Source organism: Felis catus, chromosome F2, assembly GCF_018350175.1.
Source record: "Felis catus isolate Fca126 chromosome F2, F.catus_Fca126_mat1.0, whole genome shotgun sequence".
NCBI classification, from domain to species: domain Eukaryota; kingdom Metazoa; phylum Chordata; class Mammalia; order Carnivora; family Felidae; genus Felis; species Felis catus.
The window spans coordinates 6,636,317-6,655,707 of record NC_058385.1 but is presented as its reverse complement, the minus strand read 5'-3'; the positions used below and the strand labels follow the sequence as shown (position 1 = coordinate 6,655,707).

General features: G+C 40.3%; 1 protein-coding gene across 3 annotated transcripts in view; it reads left to right on the top strand.

The window, feature by feature from the left end:
• Positions 1-11,923: 11,923 nt before the first annotated feature.
• LYPLA1 (lysophospholipase 1) overlaps positions 11,924-19,391 on the top strand; it is a 31,763-nt gene continuing 24,295 nt past the window's right edge. The window contains exons 1-2 of one of the 3 annotated variants that reach the window (XM_006943218.5): positions 11,924-12,072; positions 13,557-13,588. Coding sequence is in view for 1 of the 3 variants with exons in the window: in XM_023248760.2 (XP_023104528.2) it covers positions 12,543-12,611; positions 13,557-13,588 (101 nt within the window). In the remaining 2 variants the exon portion in view is untranslated. Of the gene's footprint in view, positions 12,073-12,420; positions 12,612-12,959; positions 13,095-13,556; positions 13,589-19,391 lie in introns of those variants that run through there. The other 2 variants (XM_023248760.2, XM_023248761.2) reach the window with 2 other exon arrangements.

The following is a 19,391-nucleotide window of genomic DNA, read 5'->3' as shown; positions in this document are numbered from 1 at the left end:
CGCGGCCCCGCCCCTGTCGTACCGCAGGAACTGCTGCGCTCTCGGCCGCTGGGCTCGCCGGTGTCCGGGAGATCCCTGGTAGCGTCCGAAGTTTTGCAAGTTAGTCTCTGCTGCTCTACCTCGTTTTCTGGGTTTTAGTTCGCTGGGGGTGTGAGCGTAGTTTGGGAGACCGTGCCTTGACCTCGTCCCTGAGCCTACGACGTTTTCCCCGGCTTTAGAAAAGCGCGCATTGAAAACGCCATGCGTTAGGGAATGTTGGGAGTCCGTGTTTGGCCTGGCACGTTTTGTCGTGTCTTGGCCTCTAGGAGACAGTGTCTTCCCCGAGCTCCTCGTGGAGCCCAGACCAAAGTAACGGGAGCGCTAAGCCTTTAGTTTTGAGCTTCGCCTGGCTACACGCGGTGAGAGACAAAAATAATACCCGGGGTCCAGCTATTAAAATGCCTGGCTCGTACCGACCTGTGAGTAAGACTCAAACTATGCGTTCTCATCCCGGTGTATTTACACTACATTGCTGTGCCTGAGCTGCTGAGATAACTAATTTCGCTTATTGTTTAATGATGTTAGCGCTTGGTTATGTGTCAGGCGCGTGTTAAGTCAGCCTTACTCGGTTTATCTAAACAACCAGTCGTAGAGATGTTTTTATTTTTTACAGACCAAGAAGGTAAGGCTTGGCAAGGTCGAGTAGCTGGACCAAGGTCTCACGATAAAAAGCAGAGCCGGGATTCAAATTTCTACCTCCTTACAAAGTAGTATTTTTTATCATATAAAATTGAGTATCTGCAGCACAAAATACATAAGGTTGTTTTCATTCAAAAAATAGCAACTTCCCTATTTTTGCCTTGAGGGGATGTAATGTCAAAGACCATGCTCCCTCCTTTTGTTTTATTCTTTTTACATTTCACTGTCTTGCTGTGGAGTTGTTCTTCCTGGTTGCTATTAGTTATACAATAGTGAAGTTGAGAAATTTGGGGAGGCGAACTACTTCTATGTTTGACAAAACCTTTCTGAAGTTATTTTGAATGAAATATAAAAGAAGGAAGAGGCATCCATTTGTTTAAGCATATTTATAAGCACGTCACTAACTAACTTGTTACTGAGAAATATACAAAGATGAAATCAAATAGGATCTTGCTCCCAGGTTTTTTGAAATCTACAACAGGAAATTTGTCAAAATTGAGGGTTTTTTTTTTTTAAGATTTTATTTCTTTTTTAAGATTTCCTTTTAAGATCATCTTTTTTTTCTTATGTTTATTTACTTCTTTTGAGAGAGAGAGAGCGAGCAAGCACACCAGCCGGTGAAGGAGAGGCTGAGAGAGGAGAGAGAGAATCCCAAGCAGGCTGCACACTGTCAGCATAGAGCCTACTGCAGGGCTCCAACTCAACCCTGAGATAACCTGAGATGAAATCAAGAGTTTGATGGTCAGCTGACTGAGCCCCCCAGGCACCCCTGAAGTCTTTATTTTTAAGTAATCCCTACACCAGTGGGGCTCAAATCCACGCCCTGGAGATCAAGAATCGCTTGCTCCACCAACTGAGCCAGTCAGGAGCCCCAAAATTGAGTGTTTTTTAAAAAGTCAAAAAAAAAAAAAGTAGGTCTCTTGTAGACCTAACAGCACAAATAGAAGAAAAATACAAATATGAGCTCTCTAAAACAATATAAAATACTCTATTTGGAAGTACAAAAGAAAATACAGAAAACAATAGAAACTAGTTCCTGACTTTAAGGGTTTCAATTTGATATATTTCATCATCTTTTTGTTAGAAATTTCATACTTCTGGGAAGAAAATTGCAAAATACACTGCAGAAAGATTCACAGCTTTTTTTTTTCTCTACCTACAAAATCGTTGCTTGCATTAAGTAGTGAATTTCTGGGTGAGAGTTAATACTAATAACATTTTTAAACATATAATTTTTATTGAATAAATGAGATACAGGAAATATAAATACAGTACAGTGTGCTGTACTTCCTGGAAGTAGATGTTTTTATTCGTGTAGGTTATATAATGTTATTGGGGGACATTAGTTAATAACAGTGGAAATAATTGTCGTAAATTGTAGGCTATATGTTTGTTTATCCCATATCCAACTTGTTGAGGAAGCATATAAAACTCTCAATTTGATGAGTATCATCATGTTGTGAAAATGTAAATTAAGGTTGTGTAATAAATAGGTCATTAATCCTTATCTTAAGCCTGTGTAAGGTTTACATCATCATTATTGTATGATAATACTTATTCAGCACTCACATGATTGGGGTATTGCAGTAATATATATTAAACACCTACAAGATTGAGGTGTTGCACTATACCCTGTTTAAATCATTGAGAAGACTTCGTAATAAAATATTTCAGGGGGGTGTGGGTGGCTCAGTCAGTCAAGCCTCCGACTCTTGATTTTGGCTCAGGTCCTGATCTCGTGGTTCATGAGTTCAAGCCCTGTGTTGGCCCCTGTGCTGGCAGTGAGGAGCCTGCTTGGGATTCTCTCTCTCTCCCTTTGCTCCTCCCCTGCTTGCATACTCTCTCTCAAAATACATAAATAAACTTTAAAAAAAAAAAAGTCTTCGGGGCGCCTGGGTGGCTTGGTCGGTTAAGCGTCCGACTTCGGCTCAGGTCATGATCTCACGGTCCGTGAGTTCGAGCCCCGTGTCGGGCTCTGTGCTGACAGCTCAGAGCCTGGAGCCTGTTTCAGATTCTGTGTCTCCCTCTCTCTCTGCCCCTCCCCTGTTCATGCTCTGTCTCTCTCTGTCTCAAAAATAAATGAATGTTAAAAAAAAAAAAAAAAGTCTCCATAAAAAGAAAACATTTCAGTGACTGCTTAAGGTCCATCCTGATTCCAGTCCCAGTTAATAATAACTACTGCATCATTATATAAAAAGAATGAAATGAATCCTGTAAAGGTGGTATAATTTGAAATTCCTTGGGAAGTCCTCTTTCTCACACACTCCTAAATAATCTTTTGCCACTTATGCAAGGACCCTAACGGTCCATCAACATAGATTAATTCCTTTGAACTCATTTAAAATGAAAATTCTCAGGGTGCGGGGTAGCTCAGTCGGTTAAGCATCTGACTTCAGCTCAGGTCATGATCTCGCAGTTAGTGAGTTACAGCCCCGTGTCAGACTCTGTGCTGACAGCTCAGAGTGTGGAGCCTGCTTCAAATTCTGTGTCTCCCTCTCTTTGCTCCTCCCTTGCGTGTTCTCTCTCTCTTTCTCTCAAAAACATTAAAAAAAATTTTTTTTTAATGAAAATTCTCAAAGTGGGTAGAGAATGAGAGTTGGGGACGTGAAAATAAAGGGATAATTTTATCATATAAGGCAGTTTACATGAACCATAATAAAATACACTAGGAAGAGGCTAATCAACTTACCCCTCTGTTTCTGAGATTAAAAAGCAACAAAACAAAAACATGCACATAAACTCTCCTCCTAAATGAGATCACACATTAAAGAATATTTCGGCAGGGATGGGAACAAGAGGAAAAGAATTTCAGTTATTAGATTATTACTGACTTTTTCTGTGACCCAAGAACAAGTCATTTTTAGAGTGCAGCCAAGAACAGGCTTATTTTGTGTTTATCAAAGTTGAGAATTGGAAAACAACTAGAGATGAGAGTTTCCTTAGTGAAAAGAGGAGGAACCCAGGTGCAGGAGAGCAGTAAATCCCTTTGATACTGGGAAAAAACAATACCAAGAGGGCATGGGAAGGGGATGGAAATAAATGTCACCCTGATAAAACCTACCTAGTTTTATCAAAGGTTGGCCCTGACTTATAGGTCTTCATTTATACTTGAATAGTTTTTGTTTTAATTTTATTAAAGTATAGTAATGCATTCATTTGTTTGGAGAAAAATCAAATAGTACAGAAGAGTCTCATGAGAAACAGTTTTCCGTTTTAACTTTTAACTTTCGTTTTTATTTCATCAGGTGAGTACCTCTATATTTATAAATTAAACTATCTCTACCACTAATTGTTTTATTAATTTTTGACATTGTATATTCACTTGTCTTAAGATAGATGAAGATTTAGATAATTTAAACTATTTCCTAGTATTTTAGTTTTCTCTATGGTAACTGTAATTCAAATAATGTGAATACTTTAAATATCTATCTCTTGAATTGTCAATTGTCAAAAGCATACAGAAACTCCTCACTCTGTGTAAGATGAAGGCATTGACTCATCTAACCTCTCACACTTTTTGGCCCCTTCTACTTACAACATCTTTTAGCTATATTTATATATATATATATTTTTTTAACATTGTCATGGATATAAATAAGAAGCTACAACAATTACTGTATCTGCTCTCTCTCTCTAGAGCAGTTTTCAGTGTTTCTCTTTCCTGCCCATAAAGAACTAGCTGTCAGGCTAACAAGCTTTCTTTAAATTCAAGATCACAGGGGCGCCTGGGAGGCTCAGTCGGTTGAGCGTCCAACTTCGGCTCAGGTCATGATCTCATAGTCTGTGAGTTCGAGCCCCACATCGGGCTCCGTGCTGACAGCTCAGAGCCTGGAGCCTGTTTCGGATTCTGTGTCTTCCTCTCTCTCTGACCTTCCCCCGTTCATGCTCTGTCTCTCTCTGTCTCAAAAATAAATAAACGTTAATAAAAAAACACACAAAAAAAAATTTAAATTCAAGATCACAGACCCCAAATTGGTCATCCTATTCCAGTGTCCCAGAATACTTACTTTTTCACTCTCCACAATGACTACTTTGTATCTTCTTTCTCAGCCAATGATTTTCCTTTCTACTTTACAAAAAGAACTCATGAGCTCAGGCATTTTCCCACATCCCACCATTAAATGTACAATCCTTCCCATCATTGCATGTATTCTCTATATCCTGTTAAAGACAAGGAAGTGGCTTCCTCCTGCTAATGGTCAGTCTTTCCAACTGTGATCTGGACTTTCATGCCTCCTACCTGCTTAAGGATTTTGTTGTTTTGAATATCCCCTATCTTTCCCACATCAGCATCATCAATCTCTCCTCATGCCAGGTGGTCTCATGAGCGTATAAAAACGCATGACTAGCATTGATTAAAAAAAAACTATACCACTTTTCTTTATCCCATCATCCCTCCACATGCCTTCACCTGTATCCATCTTTCTGCTTGCTCTCATAGCAAAACTCCTCAAAAGAGTTCTATGTAGGCTATCTCTATTTCCTCTTCTTTAATCCTATGTTTTCCTACGAATAACCTCCATGTTGCCAATTCTGATAAAAAATGCAAATCAAAACCACAATGAGGTATTGTCTCACAAATGTTAGAATGACTATTGCCAAAACAAAACAAAACAAAACAAAAGATAATAAGTATCTGTAGGGATGTGACGAAATCGGAACCCTGTACGCTGTTCCTGTTCATGGGAATGTAAAATGGCGCAGGCACTTTGGAAGACAGCATACAGATTCTTCAAAGAATTGAAAACAGAACTGCCATATGATCCAGCAATTCCACTTTTGGGTATATACCCAAAAGAATTGGAATCAGGATCTCAAAGAGATATCTCCTATGTTTATTGCAGCACTATTCACAATAGCCAAGATCTGGAAACTGCCCAAATATCCAATATAAGACAAATGGATATAGAAAATGTGGGATACTGAAACTAATGTAACATTATGTGTCAATTATATTCAAAATTTTTAGAATATGTGGGCTATACATATAATTAGATATTATTCAAACTTAAAAATTAAGGAAATGCTATCATTTTTGACAAGATGGATGGACTCGGAAGACATTATGTTAAGTGAAATAAATCAGTCACAGAAGGACAGATACTGCATGATTCCTCCTCTATAATGTATCTAAAATAGTCAAATAAGCAGAAAATAGATTGGTGGTTGCCAGGAGATTGGAGTGAGTTTGATAGTTGAGATGGGAGAGTTGTTTGATGGGTATAAAGTCTCAGTTTTCCAGGATGAGTATGTTCTGGAGATCTACAACATTCAACACTCTGTTGTTAACAGTGTGGTATTACACACTTGTTAAGAGGGTAAATCTTATGTTAAATATTCTTACCACAAACAAAAAGGGGACAAAGGAAATTTTTTGGATGTGATGGATATTCTTTTCAAGTTTACTTATTTATTCAAGTAATCTCTACACCCAACATGGGGCTCAAATTCACAATCGCAAGATCAAGAGTCACAATGCTCCTCCAACCGAGCCAGCCAGGCACCCTGGTGATGGATTTTCTTATTACCATGATTGTGGTGGTAGTATCACAGGTCTAAGCTTATATCCGAACTCATTAAAGTGTATACATTACATGTGTACAATTTTTGTATATTGTACCTCAATAAAGCTGAAAAAAATGGAAATTCTCTGTTCTTTTAAAGGAGTGCTTTGCATCATTCAAGGCAGTTGATCACTTTGTCCTTGAAATACTTTGTGTAGTTTCTGGACCACCCACATTTCTGGTTTTCTTCTTCCATCCTGGTTGATCTCACTCACTTTTACCGAGTTGTCTTAAACTATCTGCTCTCTAAATGTTGAAATTTATTTTTTCTATTCAGATATTCTCTCAAGGTGATCTTAAATGGTTTATAGATTCTCAGATTTATATCTGTATCCCAACTTGGAGTTCAACTTGTATGTATCCAGCTCCTTAATTGATATCTTGACTAAGATGTCTTAACATCATCAAAAGGGGATTCTAGATTTCCAACACTCTACCACAATCTTCCCCAAATTCCTCTTCCCTTATATTCTCCTTGTCAATAAATGGCACCTCTGTTTCCCTAGTTATTAAAGCCAAAACCTAAGAGTCATTCTTAATGCCCCTCTTTCCCTATTTCATCCATCAACAACACCTATCACTTTTACCTGTAAACATAATGCTGGTTCAAACCACCACCATATTGTCTAGAACAATGCTGCAGTCTACTGATGACTATTTTCCCTTCTACTCCTGTGCCCTTCCAATCCATTTTCCAAAAAGTCAGAATGTCATTACCCTTTAGTGACTTCACATTGCTCCTGAGTAAAATGCAAACTTCTTACCATGGCCTATGAGAATCAGGCTGATCTGATTCAATTTCATTCAGTGAATGAAATAAGTCTTTTTTTTTTTTTAAGTTTATGTATTTAAGTGGGGGAGGGGCAGAGAGAGCCCTGAGCAAGCTCCACACTCTGTGAAGCCTGACGCAAGGCTTGATCTCATGACTGTGAGATCATGACCTGATGCAAAATCTAGAGTTGGGTGCTTAACCAACTGAACCACCCAAGCACTCTAGGCAAGTCTTCTTATGGAATTTTCTGGGTTATTTCTTTTGCGGGGGGGAGGAGGGGGTGAAATACAATAAATAAGTACAAATAAAACTATTTCTCAGAATAAGGAGTACCATGGAGACAATTAGGGGATTTTGTTAGCGAATAACTGATATTTGTGTTGTCTTTTAGACTGAATGGTCAAATATTGCCTCTCTGAAGGGACATTTGAACCAAAGGACACAAAAGATTTTTTTAGCATTTTCTAAGAAAAGGTTTATTTCTTGATTACATTATAAGCCCACTGAAGATGAGCTGGGAACTCTATTCCTTATCTTTCTAATCCTAGGACTCAGGATGAGAAAGCAGCCATATCATGAAACCTGCAGGTTGCTATGACAGATGGAAAGAGGATTCTGGGGGGCTCTCACACCAGGAATGGAAATCTCTAGTCTGAAAGTGACACATGTCTCTTCCACCTACAATTTATTGACCGGACCTACTGACATGACCTCACTTAAAACAAAATCTGGGAAGTGCAATCCTACCATGTCCTAGAGGACAGAGAATCAGAAATATTTGAAAAAAAAACAAAAAAACAAAAAAAACACACCACCTACAGAGTCCTTCATGTTCACAAAGGAAAGTTTATAAAAGGGAAAGGTATAGACGCATAGTAGCAAGAGTTCTCCTACAACTATACAGTGCCATAGTGTTGCTAGGTGTGGTCCCTCTGGTAGATGTAAAATAGAAACAAGATGGTTTGGTGAGCCTTTCCAAGTCTTGCTGGTATCCAATCCTAAGACTCCGGAAATGATTTCCTACTATTGTACAGAGCTGGAAGAATGAGCCCACAGAATACTACCTAATTCTCCCTACTCAGGATTGCAATTTGCTCAGCTTCAGTCTCACTGCCTTAAACTATTCTAGAAGTCAAGAACAGTCTGGAAATATGTATATTCTCCACATCAGCATTATAGAGCAAAAATCAAATAAATGGGCGCAAGACTGGCTCGGTGTTTTTTTTTTATGGCAGATTATTTAATTTCAAGACTATTTCTTATATATTACACATACATTTGCAGAAAGAGTAAAATGTTCAATCAAGGTTATAAATGCCACTAAGACATATATGTTGTTTCTTCTAGCATTTTTATGGTTTCTTTGTCAAAAAAAAAAAAAAAACCCACTTAACTCTTTGTCCTGTTTGAAATCTTTCTATGGTGAGATATTTCAAGACCAATGTTAAATATAACTAACAATAAGCTGAACACCTATGTGCCCACCACCTACCTTGTGAAATAAAATAGTATATTTATAGTTGTAAGTCTCTTTTTATACCTAACCATATTCCTATTTCTCCCAACTTCCCCAGAAGTAGTCACTATTCTGAACTTAGAATTTATCCTTCCTATGCATTTCTTTGTACTTTTACTCTGTCTCTATATATCCATTATCAACATATAATATTTTGAGATTTTTGGCTTCTGGCAATGATGGGGCAAGAACTGAATAATAATATTTAAAAAGAACAAGATTTATCCTCCCACCACACACAACTAAGCAACCAGACAAAATATACAGCATAATGGCTGGTGGATATTAGACAACAGGCACTTCTCTGAGAAATGAAACAAAAATTTTGAGTTATATTATTGTTCCAACTGATGGCGTGGAGCGAATTTCCAGGCTACATCCAGGGAGGAAGTACCCAAACAGAGCCCTCTAGTCTCCCAGAGGTGAAGAGACAGAGTCTGTACCGGGAAAGCCTACTAGCATTTATGGGATCAAGTACAAGAGAAGAGAAAGCTGCACAGGAAAAGCTCCAAATGTGTGTATTAGTCAGCACATGTGTGTGAAGAAACCACTCAAGGCCAGTGAACGGCCATGAGAAAGATGCAAGCAGAAGCTTTACCAGAGTTCACACAGGGCTAGGAATACTTTATCTTTCCACTAGCCAAAAAAAAAAAAAAAATTCCTAACACAAGGACATTCTCGAAACGTTACTGCATAAGGGCTGGGACCAAATTAGCCCTTCGGTAAAGGCTGTAATGGACCCGCCTCGCAAAGCAAAAATGCGAGCCTCAAATAGACCAACTTAACAAGTGACTTAACTGCATTCCCAAACAAAGGCCGAAAATATTTTAAGAAAAAAAATCAGAAACTCCAACAACTAACAAAATAACGAAAATAAAATCCACAATATTTAGCATATTGTAAAAGAAAAAATTACCATATATGCAAAGAGGCAAGAAAGAAATGAAATAAAAAATCAAAGTAGATCCAGGGGCGCCTGGGTGGCTCAGTCTGTCAAGAGTCTGACTTCGGCTCAGGTCATGATCTCACAGCTCGTGAATTCAAGCCCCGCATCGGGCTCTGTGCCAACAGCTCAGAGCCTGGATCCTGCTTCGGATTCTGGGTCTCCCTCTCTCTCCCTCTCCTCCGCTCATGCTCTCTCTCTGTCTCAAAAATAAATAAACATTAAAAAAAAATGTTTTAAAGTAGATCCAGAAATGACAGAGATGATAGAAACAATTGGCAAGAGTGTTTAAGCAGAATAAATATAGTTCATATGTTCAAGATAGAGGACCGATGAGCATTTTAAGAAGACACAGATGTTAAAAAAATATCTATTGCCCAGCAATGTAAATATACTCAACCCTACTGAACTGTACACTTATAAATGGTTAAGATGGTAAATTTTAGGTTATGTGTTTCACCACAGTTAAAAATTTTGCTAATCCAAAAGACAACAAACAAACAAAACTACAAGTAAATGTCTAGAGGTGAAAAATATAATGTCTGAGAAGCAAATGGTATGGGTAAAATTACCAGCAAGTTATACACTGTAGAAAAAGAGCAACAAACAAAGACTTAATAGAAATCATTTAAAATGAAACGGAGGAGATACTGGGGAAAATAAAGCAAAGAGGAAATTATAATCTTTTCGATGGATGATAATGGACAATCAGCCATATGCAAAAAAAATCTCAATCGTTCTTTCATACCTTATGAAAATATAGTTCAAGATGGATCATAATAAATCTCCTAAATATAATAGCTAAAAGTATAAATCTTCTGGAAGAAAACATACAAGAAAATGTTAGTCATGTTGGGTTAGGCAAAAATTTTGTTAAAGCATAAACTAAACTAAAAGGTATAAACTATAAAAGAAAAATTGATAAATTTGACTTCATGAAAACTAAAAATTTTAGCCTTTAAAAGGCATATAAGAAAATGAGAAGTTCAGCCACAGATTGGGAGAAAGTATTTTTTTAATGTTTATTTATTTTGAGAGAGAGAGACCAAGGGAGGGTCAGAGAAAGACAGGGAAAGAGAGAATCCCAAGGAGGCTCCACGCTGTCAGTGAACCAGTTTCATGAACCGTGAAATCATGACCTGAGCCAAAATCAAGTGTCAGATGCTTAACTGACCGACCCATCCAGGCGCCCCTGGGAGAAGTGTTTTTAAAACGTGTCTCTGATACAGTATTTGTCCCTAAGTATTTGTGTAATTCTTACAACATAATAATATTGAGACAACCCAGTTAAAACATGGACAAAAGATGTGATCAGATATATAAAACAACTATTTTAGAGAATATTTTACCAGGTTTTTAAAGAGTTAAGGCTTCACCTTCTACATGATTGAGCAGTCCGCCTTCATGCTTTTTCTGATATAGGTCTGATACATTCTTGTTAAATTTTGCTTGAATACATTTTTTTAAACTTCTATTGCAAATATTTTGTCTTCCATTAGATATTCTAACCAGGTATTGTTTGTAGACGGAAAAACCACTCATTTTTGTATATTGATTTAGTAATCAGCTATATTGCTAAATTTTCTTGTAACTACTCTTATTAAGTTTTCCCTATTTTCTGTTAATTCTGAAAATAACTATAATTTTGTCTTTTTTCCACTATAATTCTTTCATTCCCTTACGGGAGGAAAAGAGAGATCAATTAATTAGAACATTAAGGTTCTTTAGAGGATGTATGACTTGGGAGAATCTTGCAGGAATAGTAGCATTTGGATAGGGAGGGAGGGGCAGGTGACTGAAATACACGAAATTGAGCAGTTCAACTCCGCATTGTTGGAAGTTAATCGTTAGAATGGATTGGTGCCCCGGGGAACTATACATATTACATCATAGAAAAAGTCACATACTAGGGAATATGTCGTGGTCACAGTAAGAACTAAAGTTTTTCTCTATTTAGATCACAACCAAATACTTAAAAGCCTGACATAAACACGTATACTCCTATGTGAAATGAGTCACATTATCATTTTCAAGAAGTGAGCACCAACTTAACATTTTTGAATTCTCAGCACTCCAATCCAAGATACGAGTCATAAAAACAGTACCAGCAAGATCCCCAACCCTTCAGCATTCTGGTTACCCTGTGAATTAAAGTGGAGTGGGTTTTTGAAACCCTTTTGTTCACCAGCTTCCTTCCCTACCTTAGGTGCTACTCTCTAAATAAGTTTCTCCACTGAATTGCTAACTTCTGAAGGTCAAGGCATTTTGGTTTTAAGCGTTTGTGCCTCTTGTCGCCTCCCGGATACACAAAGTGATATAATTTGAGCCACCGTGCAGAAAAGGGGCCATCCAATCTTGTGCTTAAATCAGTACAGTGTTAACATTCGTCAGTCATAAATTGTGGATCCACAATTGAGTGTTTTCCTTTTCAGGTGAAGTTTAAAGGAGGAGGGGAGTCGACCCCCAAACTGCACACTAGCAGAGCCCCGAATGGAAATACGGCAAAAGCTCCACCGGCCTCTCCCAGTCCAGTCCTTCTTGACTCTTACGAACTGAGTACAGCCCTGGCTTCCGGAGACAAAGGAATATCCGAGACTGGGTACGACGACTGGCTTCGGGGATAATTATTTTCATTACGGGGCCCCAGGAGCGGAGGATAAAGCTGGGCTCCGGGGACCACGCTGCTGGCCTGGGCCTCCGAGCCTTCCCCGGGGTGCCCGGGACGCCCCACGGGCAGGAGCGCCGCGTGGCCACCCGCACCGAGCGCTCGCGGGCCCGCGGGGCACCAGAAGGTCCGCTTCGGTCGCAGCCAATCGGGCGGACGGAGAAGCCGGGCATTGTGACGCGCCGGCCGAGCGGGCGGCGGGGGAGGGGCGGGCCGGCCGGCGTCTGGCAGCGCGGGCGCGCGCGGAGCCGGCGCAGGGCGGCCAGGCGCCTCGTTGGCGCGCACGCGCCTGAGCGCGCGCCCGGAGGGGCGGGCCGGGACTCGCCGCTCGCACGCCCTTGGGCCGGGGCCGGGCGCCCGCTCTCCGTTCCGCCGCCGACGCGCGCAGTCAGTCGAGCCGGTGTATGTGCGGCAATAACATGTCTGCCCCGCTTCCCGCCATCGTGCCCGCCGCCCGGAAAGCCACCGCTGCGGTGAGTGGCGGCGGCCAGGGTTCGGAGGGGCCCGCTCGGCCCGCCGCCGGCTGCCGCCTCTCGCGCGGGGTCGGCGTCGCAGGCCGGTGGGCGACCGGTGGGTGGGCGCGCTCCGCCCTGCCCCTCGTGGGGGTGGGGGGTGGGGTGGGGAAGAGCGGCTCGGCGCGGGCGGAGGGCGCGTGCGGAGCGCGCGGGGGTCGCGGCCGGCCCGGAGGATTCGCCTCCCGCGCGCTCAACGGCCCCCGAACCCGAGTCCTCCGCATTGCGGAGCGAGTGCGGCCCGCCGGACCCCCGGAACCCTCCCCGCCGCCCCCCCGTCCCAGCTTGGGGACAGTGGCGTTAGCGGACAAGCGCCTTAACACGAGGTGGCTTTCTAACATGCTTCTGTCTCATTTGTGATGAGGGAGTGCTTTATCTTCTTACCTCGCACTCTTGTTCTAAATTAAAGAAGTTTGAAGATTTCGTGTCTCCCAAAAACCAGAGGTGCTGTTTTTTGGTTTTGTTTTGGTTTTGGGTTTTTTGTTGTTTTTGTTTGTTTGTTTGTTTGTTTGTTTTTAGGAAACTCGGGTATGAGGATCTCAAACTTTTTATCCCCGCCCGGAAGTTCCTTTTTGCGATGGAAAAATTCGGCATCCTATGCGAAGCTTGCATGGTTTGACTGGAAAGAGACAAAGTCTTTTTCTTAAAATGGGTGGACATTTGCACCTAGGAATGTCTACTTGGGACCTCTTTTAAGTGCTAAAACGCCACCTTGATTGTCTTAGGAACTCGGGGAGAGAAGTTAAAGATTTTCGTCACTTAAGAGGTCTGTAGAGATTGATGAACTTGCTGAAGGCAGTGCTCTGTGATTGCGGCATCATCCACCGTAACCGAGGCCTCAGTGTCTAACGCTTCTCTGTGGGTCTGTTTAGGCATTGCTTATTAATTTTCCCTCTTCTCTTTTAGGTGATTTTCCTTCACGGCTTGGGAGATACAGGGTAGGTACCGCTGGTAGTAAGAGTAATGAAACGGGGTTATGCAACCCTACTTACACCATCAAAGGTTTGTTTAAGGCCTCGAGGATTGTCTAAAAAGAAGATTGCTGTTCGTCCTGCTTCTTACAGCCCAGGAATAAGATACAGCCGTTTCAATTTTGAATTTTTCTCTCATCATCTTAAATTTGTCATGTTTCGTCTCCTGTTTCTGGAACATATTAAAATTGCAAACTCTTCTCTGAGTTGCTGGGGGTATTGGATGCAAGAGATCGGCGGGATGTTTGTAGAGACAGTGTGCAATTGAGAACTTTCTCCAGGAGTTAAAATTGCAGGACGGGCTGAGAAGTAGTTGGTTTTGATAAGACACATAATAGCAGCGTGAGGTCTACCGTGTTCTGATTGAGAGCTTAGATAGTCCCTTAAAAGAAGAAATCAGTTGAAGTGCAGGGGAGAACAGCAAAGATTTATTTGGAGGCTGATGAGCCAAATTTTGTTGTGCTAACTTTAGTCACATGATTTATCTTTCCCTTAGGCCTTTTCTGTATTGAGAGGTGTAGGTTTTGGAAAGGTTTTTGTTTTTTTTTTTTTTACTGTTTTGTTTTATTTTTGAGACAGAGAGACAGAGTGCAGGCGGGGGAGAGGCAGAGAGAGAGGGAGACACAGAATCCGAAGCAGGCTCCAGGCTCTGAGCTGTCAGCACAGAGCCCGACGCAGGGCTCGAGCTCATGAACCGGGAGATCATGACCTGAGCTGAAGTTGGACGACTGCATCAGCGAGGTGCCCTGAGAGGTTTTTGTTTTTAATGTAAAGCAGTGATTATCAGGGGCACGTGTCTGGCTCAGTCAGTAGAGCCTGTGGCTCTCTCTCGGTCTCAAGAGTGGTGAGTTCAAGCCCCACATTGGGTATGGAGCGATAAACCAACCAGTGATTATCAGTTTGAAACTTGGGCAAAATTACAGAACTGGAGGAAAACTGAAGATAGATAAATTTTGGATAAAGTAGCCAAAAACCATTAAATGTTCTTTCCGAGGAGGTGTTGGGCTAGATGAATTGTTAAAAGTGACTCCTAATATTCTTTTTTTTTTAAATTTTTTTTTCAACGATTTTTATTTATTTTTGGGACAGAGAGAGACAGAGCATGAACGGGGGAGGGGCAGAGAGAGAGGGAGACACAGGACCGGAAACAGGCTCCAGGCTCCGAGCCATCAGCCCAGAGCCTGACGCGGGGCTCGAACTCCCGGACCGCGAGATCGTGACCTGGCTGAAGTCGGACGCTTAACCGACTGCGCCACCCAGGCGCCCCCCTAATATTCTTTTATGTCTACTAAGTGGAGGTGCATGACCCATACCTTGTGTGGAGCTGGGGAACAGGTTGCAGGACTTTCTGGCAATCATGTTGTCTTGTGAAAATGACAGACTTTTTTTTTTTTTTTTTAACTCTTAATTTAACTGAAGAGAGTCTCACAGCTCTTTCACAACCAATCCCTGACAAGTCAAGGAGGAACTTGCTACCCTGTAACTTTCTCTTTAAGGAGATCCAGGCCTAAAGAATCAGTCCAAGAGAAGAAAGCTTCAGTGTAGGAAGATTCTCTGTAGACCCCAATTTAGCCAGATTCCATCCATGAGCTGAAGTTAAAGACTGAAAATGATGAAGGAAATGTGAGATTAAAATTACCAAGAGCATCCAGGCATCTTGACCAAGAATTAAGTTTATGTAAAAAATTAAAGGTCTCCAATTCTAAAAATACTTCATGAGATAAAAGCTGACTCTAAATTGGTCCCATGAATACATGGTGAAATTCAGAAGCAATCAATCTGACAAGTGGCAATTTAATGTTTAAAATATGGGTTAAATTGGCGGATGATGGGGATTAAGTGATTTTGTTCGTTGCTATAAAATTGGGCAGGTTTTGCCTTTTTTTTTTTTTTTTTTTTTTCTTTTTGGTTAAGACTTTTGTAGAACCAGCCAAGGTATACTGTCTGGTAACATAGGTCTCCAGGTCTGTGTCTTTTAGATTCCTCATGAAAAAAATGGTGACCAAATATGATTGGAAGACCCATGTAATTCTATATTTTGACAATTCTAATATATAATTTCCCCCACATTTTTGTTTCTGAGATTGGTGCTCATTTTACTAGACGTGTGTTTATTGTGGTGGTGATTTTTTTTTTTCCCCTTAAAAAGCTGTTTTTTTCAGTGGTGTCTCTTATTTAGATTATGTCTTACTGTCCAGGAAATATGAAGTGGCATATTGTCCTCTTGAAAAATTTTCTGGCATATGCACTAGCATGTTTAAGACTCTGAAAAGTTCTGCTGTAAAGAAACACCTATGATAAAATGTTGCTAATAACATGTATAATAAACTGTGAAACTAGTATTCAAAGAAATATGTTTTAGACTATACTGTATGGTGTGAGATCACAGATTTCCTTCTAAAATAAGAGTAGCTGTTAGGATTATGAAAATGTTATATTAGTATTGTAAACAAATTCAAACTGTAAATATGAGAGGAGAATGAAAATTAGTTGAAATCCAAAAACCCAGAAGTACTTATTTTTGATAGCAATTTAAAAAATGTTGCATTTTGAAGTATTTTCAAATTTGTGGAAGAGTTGCAAGAATAGAGATTCCTCAATACCTTTTACCCAGATTCACTAATCTCTGTCTATTGAATAGGTTTCTATGTTTGCTGAACCCCCTGAGAGTAAATTGCAGTTATCCTGATTCTTTATTTCCAAACCCTTTAGCATGTATTTCCTAAGAACAAGGAGAATCTTTTATGTAACCCCAGAACAGTTCATCACGTTTGGGAAATTGAACACTTAATATCATTGTCTAATACAAGAGTTATTCAAACTTTACCTGGTGATACGTCCTGTTCATTGCATCATGTCAGCATGCAAATGATAGCATTTGTCCCCTTGTTGTTTACTTGGATCACTTGAGCATGATGGCATTTTCCGGGTTTCTCTACTGCAGTTATTGTCCCTTTGTAGTTTAAAAAGCAACTTGTAGGGAGATACTTTGAGACTTTGCAAATTGTACGTTAAGCTTTCACCCAATGTTTTTAGCATCCGTTGATGATTCTTGCTTGACTCAGTTGTTAATATGATATGATTTTCTAAGTCTGTCACTCTATGTTTATTAATTTGCCCCTACCCATTTTTTTGTACGGACTGTAAATTTAGGGAACGGCATTTCATCATTGTTACTGTGTTTTAAAATTTTTAGCTCTTTGAAAACAACTGTAAATTTACATAAATGTTTAACAGAAGTAGTATTTAGAGCTCCTGATGCTCTTCCTCTCAGATTACCCAGTTGTTAACATCTCTGGAACAATTGGGACATACTGAAGAAGTATTGCCTCATTACTCTGTAAAATTTCAGTGTGTATCTTGTAAGTACAGGAACATTCCCACATCACCACAGTTAACCATCAATCAAGAAGTTAACATTGATCATCAGATATCTTGCTTTTGTCATCACATTTTTCTTGATTTGACCCAATCGTGTCTCTTACGGGCCCAGGATCCAATTCAGGATCACATGTTATGTTTAGTTATCACGTGCCCTTAGCCTCCTTCAGTCTAGAGCAGTCTTTCCTTGTCTTTCATGACTTGACACTTTTTGAGAATACGGGCCAATGACTCTGTGGACTGTCCTCAGTTTGGGTTTATGTAATGTCTTCTTCTGACTTAAGCCTTTTTTGACAAAAATAACACAGGTGTTGCTGTGTTCCTCTCTATGGATTGTATCAGACACATACTGTGTTGGTTTTTGTTCACTGGTGATGCTACATTTTTTCACCTGGTTAAGATAGTGTTTGCTCCATTTCTCCACAATAAAATTAATAAGTGTGTTTACTTAAAAATATTTTGTGGGGAGATGTAGCAGACTATGAGTCTGGAGTTCTTTCTTGTCCGGTAAGAGAGCAGATGCAGAATTGAAAGGCTAGTGTTCGGGAGGAGACAAGAGCCCTGAACAGGGGTTTTGTCTCCGGATTTATTGAGCTCATAAGATATTATCACGTGGTGAACGTGAAGAAAACAAGATCTTACACACATGAACGTGGAGAAAATAGACAGTAATCATTAACTTGTGTGGAAGAAGCAAAGGGTCTGAAGGGCAAGTGGAGTTTGTAATCAAAGAACAGTAGTATATTGGCGTCAGATGGACAGTAGTTTCCTGCAGGTGATGTAATAAGCTACTCCTGACCCCATTATAATGTCCTGCTAGCTATCCTCGGGTGCTTTCTCCCCTATGGTGGCGGCTTTCCACTCTAAGCTTTTTTCTAACCCATTTATGTAAGTAGAACCTATTTCCCCACAGGGAGATGCTTCGATATTATGAAAACATGTTTCTCGCCAAATTTTCACCTATGGATTTAGTGTCCATTAATGATTCTTGTCCATACCTATTATTGTGAAAGTTCCAAATGATGATCTTTTCAAAAAATCCTTCATTCTAGATTTATTCATTGGCAACTCTCCCTTCTCCCTTATTATGTATACATATATTCATCTATTCATTTTAAAGTGTCAAATCAGGACAGACTCTTGGATTGCTGTTTTACTCTGAGGGTTACAAACTTAAATCTATCATATTTTTGACGTCAAATCATCTTGTAGTTGGCTAGCGGGAGCCCCTTCAAGCTGCTCTTATGGGACATGTCTCCATCATTCCTTGAGCACTTCCCTGCTTTCTGATACAGCAAGATCTGTTCTAGGATCATCTTATATTTTTCCTACTTCAGTCCTGGGACTCAGCCATTTTTTTCAAGAGCTCTGGTTCCTTTTTGTAGAGTATTATTTAGGAACCTAGATCTGAGTGCCAGATGTGCTTGTTGAAGGAATTGTTACTTCTAGATCCTTTCCGTAGACAAAACTGGAAGTGTAGCTACATAACATACATGTGTGGACACACATCTATATCAGTTTTGAAATTTACATATATTAAAATTTAGGGCTTTATACTGATTTCCTCCAGTTCCAGTCAGCACCACTGGGATTATGCTAGCCTTCCCTCTTTGCGTATTTGTAACCTGGCTTCTGTTCTGCAGTTTTGGCCAGTAGTGCGTTTTGGCATTGCCTCATCACCCCTCCAGGTGCCCCAGCCCACAGCTTTGCTTCATACATGGGAACCACCTCCACACCTTGCCCCCACACAGCTGAATGGTGACACTTGAAAGCTCAGTTCCAGGGAAGGAGAAAAGGCCAGGTGGAAAACTTGGCCCTCTTCATGTAAACTTCCCTCCATATGTTCCAGGAGTTACTGGTCTGTATTACCAATCTACATGAGAATTTTCTTGGCTGTGGAGATTTTAAAGCTTAGAAAAGAAAGTTTCAAAAGAAAAAAAAAAGGGGGGGGCGCCTGAGAAGCTCAGTCGATTAAGCAGCTGACTCGATTTCGGCTCGGGTCAGGATCTCATGATTCAGGAGATCAAACCCTGCATCGGGCTCTGCGCTGGTAGTGCGGAGCCTACTTGGGATTCTCTCTCTCCCTTCCTCTCTCTGCCCCTCCCCTGCTTGCACGTGCTCTCTCTCTCTCTCTAAAAATAAATAAACATTAAAAAGACAAAAATAAAGTTTCAAAGACAAATGTTTAAGTAGATTAAGTCTTAACTGAGAGATCAAGTAAGATCAAAAATAATATTGAATTGGCAACATGGGTATATTTTGTGACCGTTCATTTGCAGGTCTTTTTGTAATCAAGAACTAAGAGAATTATAGAGTGGGATTTGGGGATCATTTAGTTACAAGGACTAGAAAACTGTTCAACTAGTTTATACAAAATTTATGGAAGGAT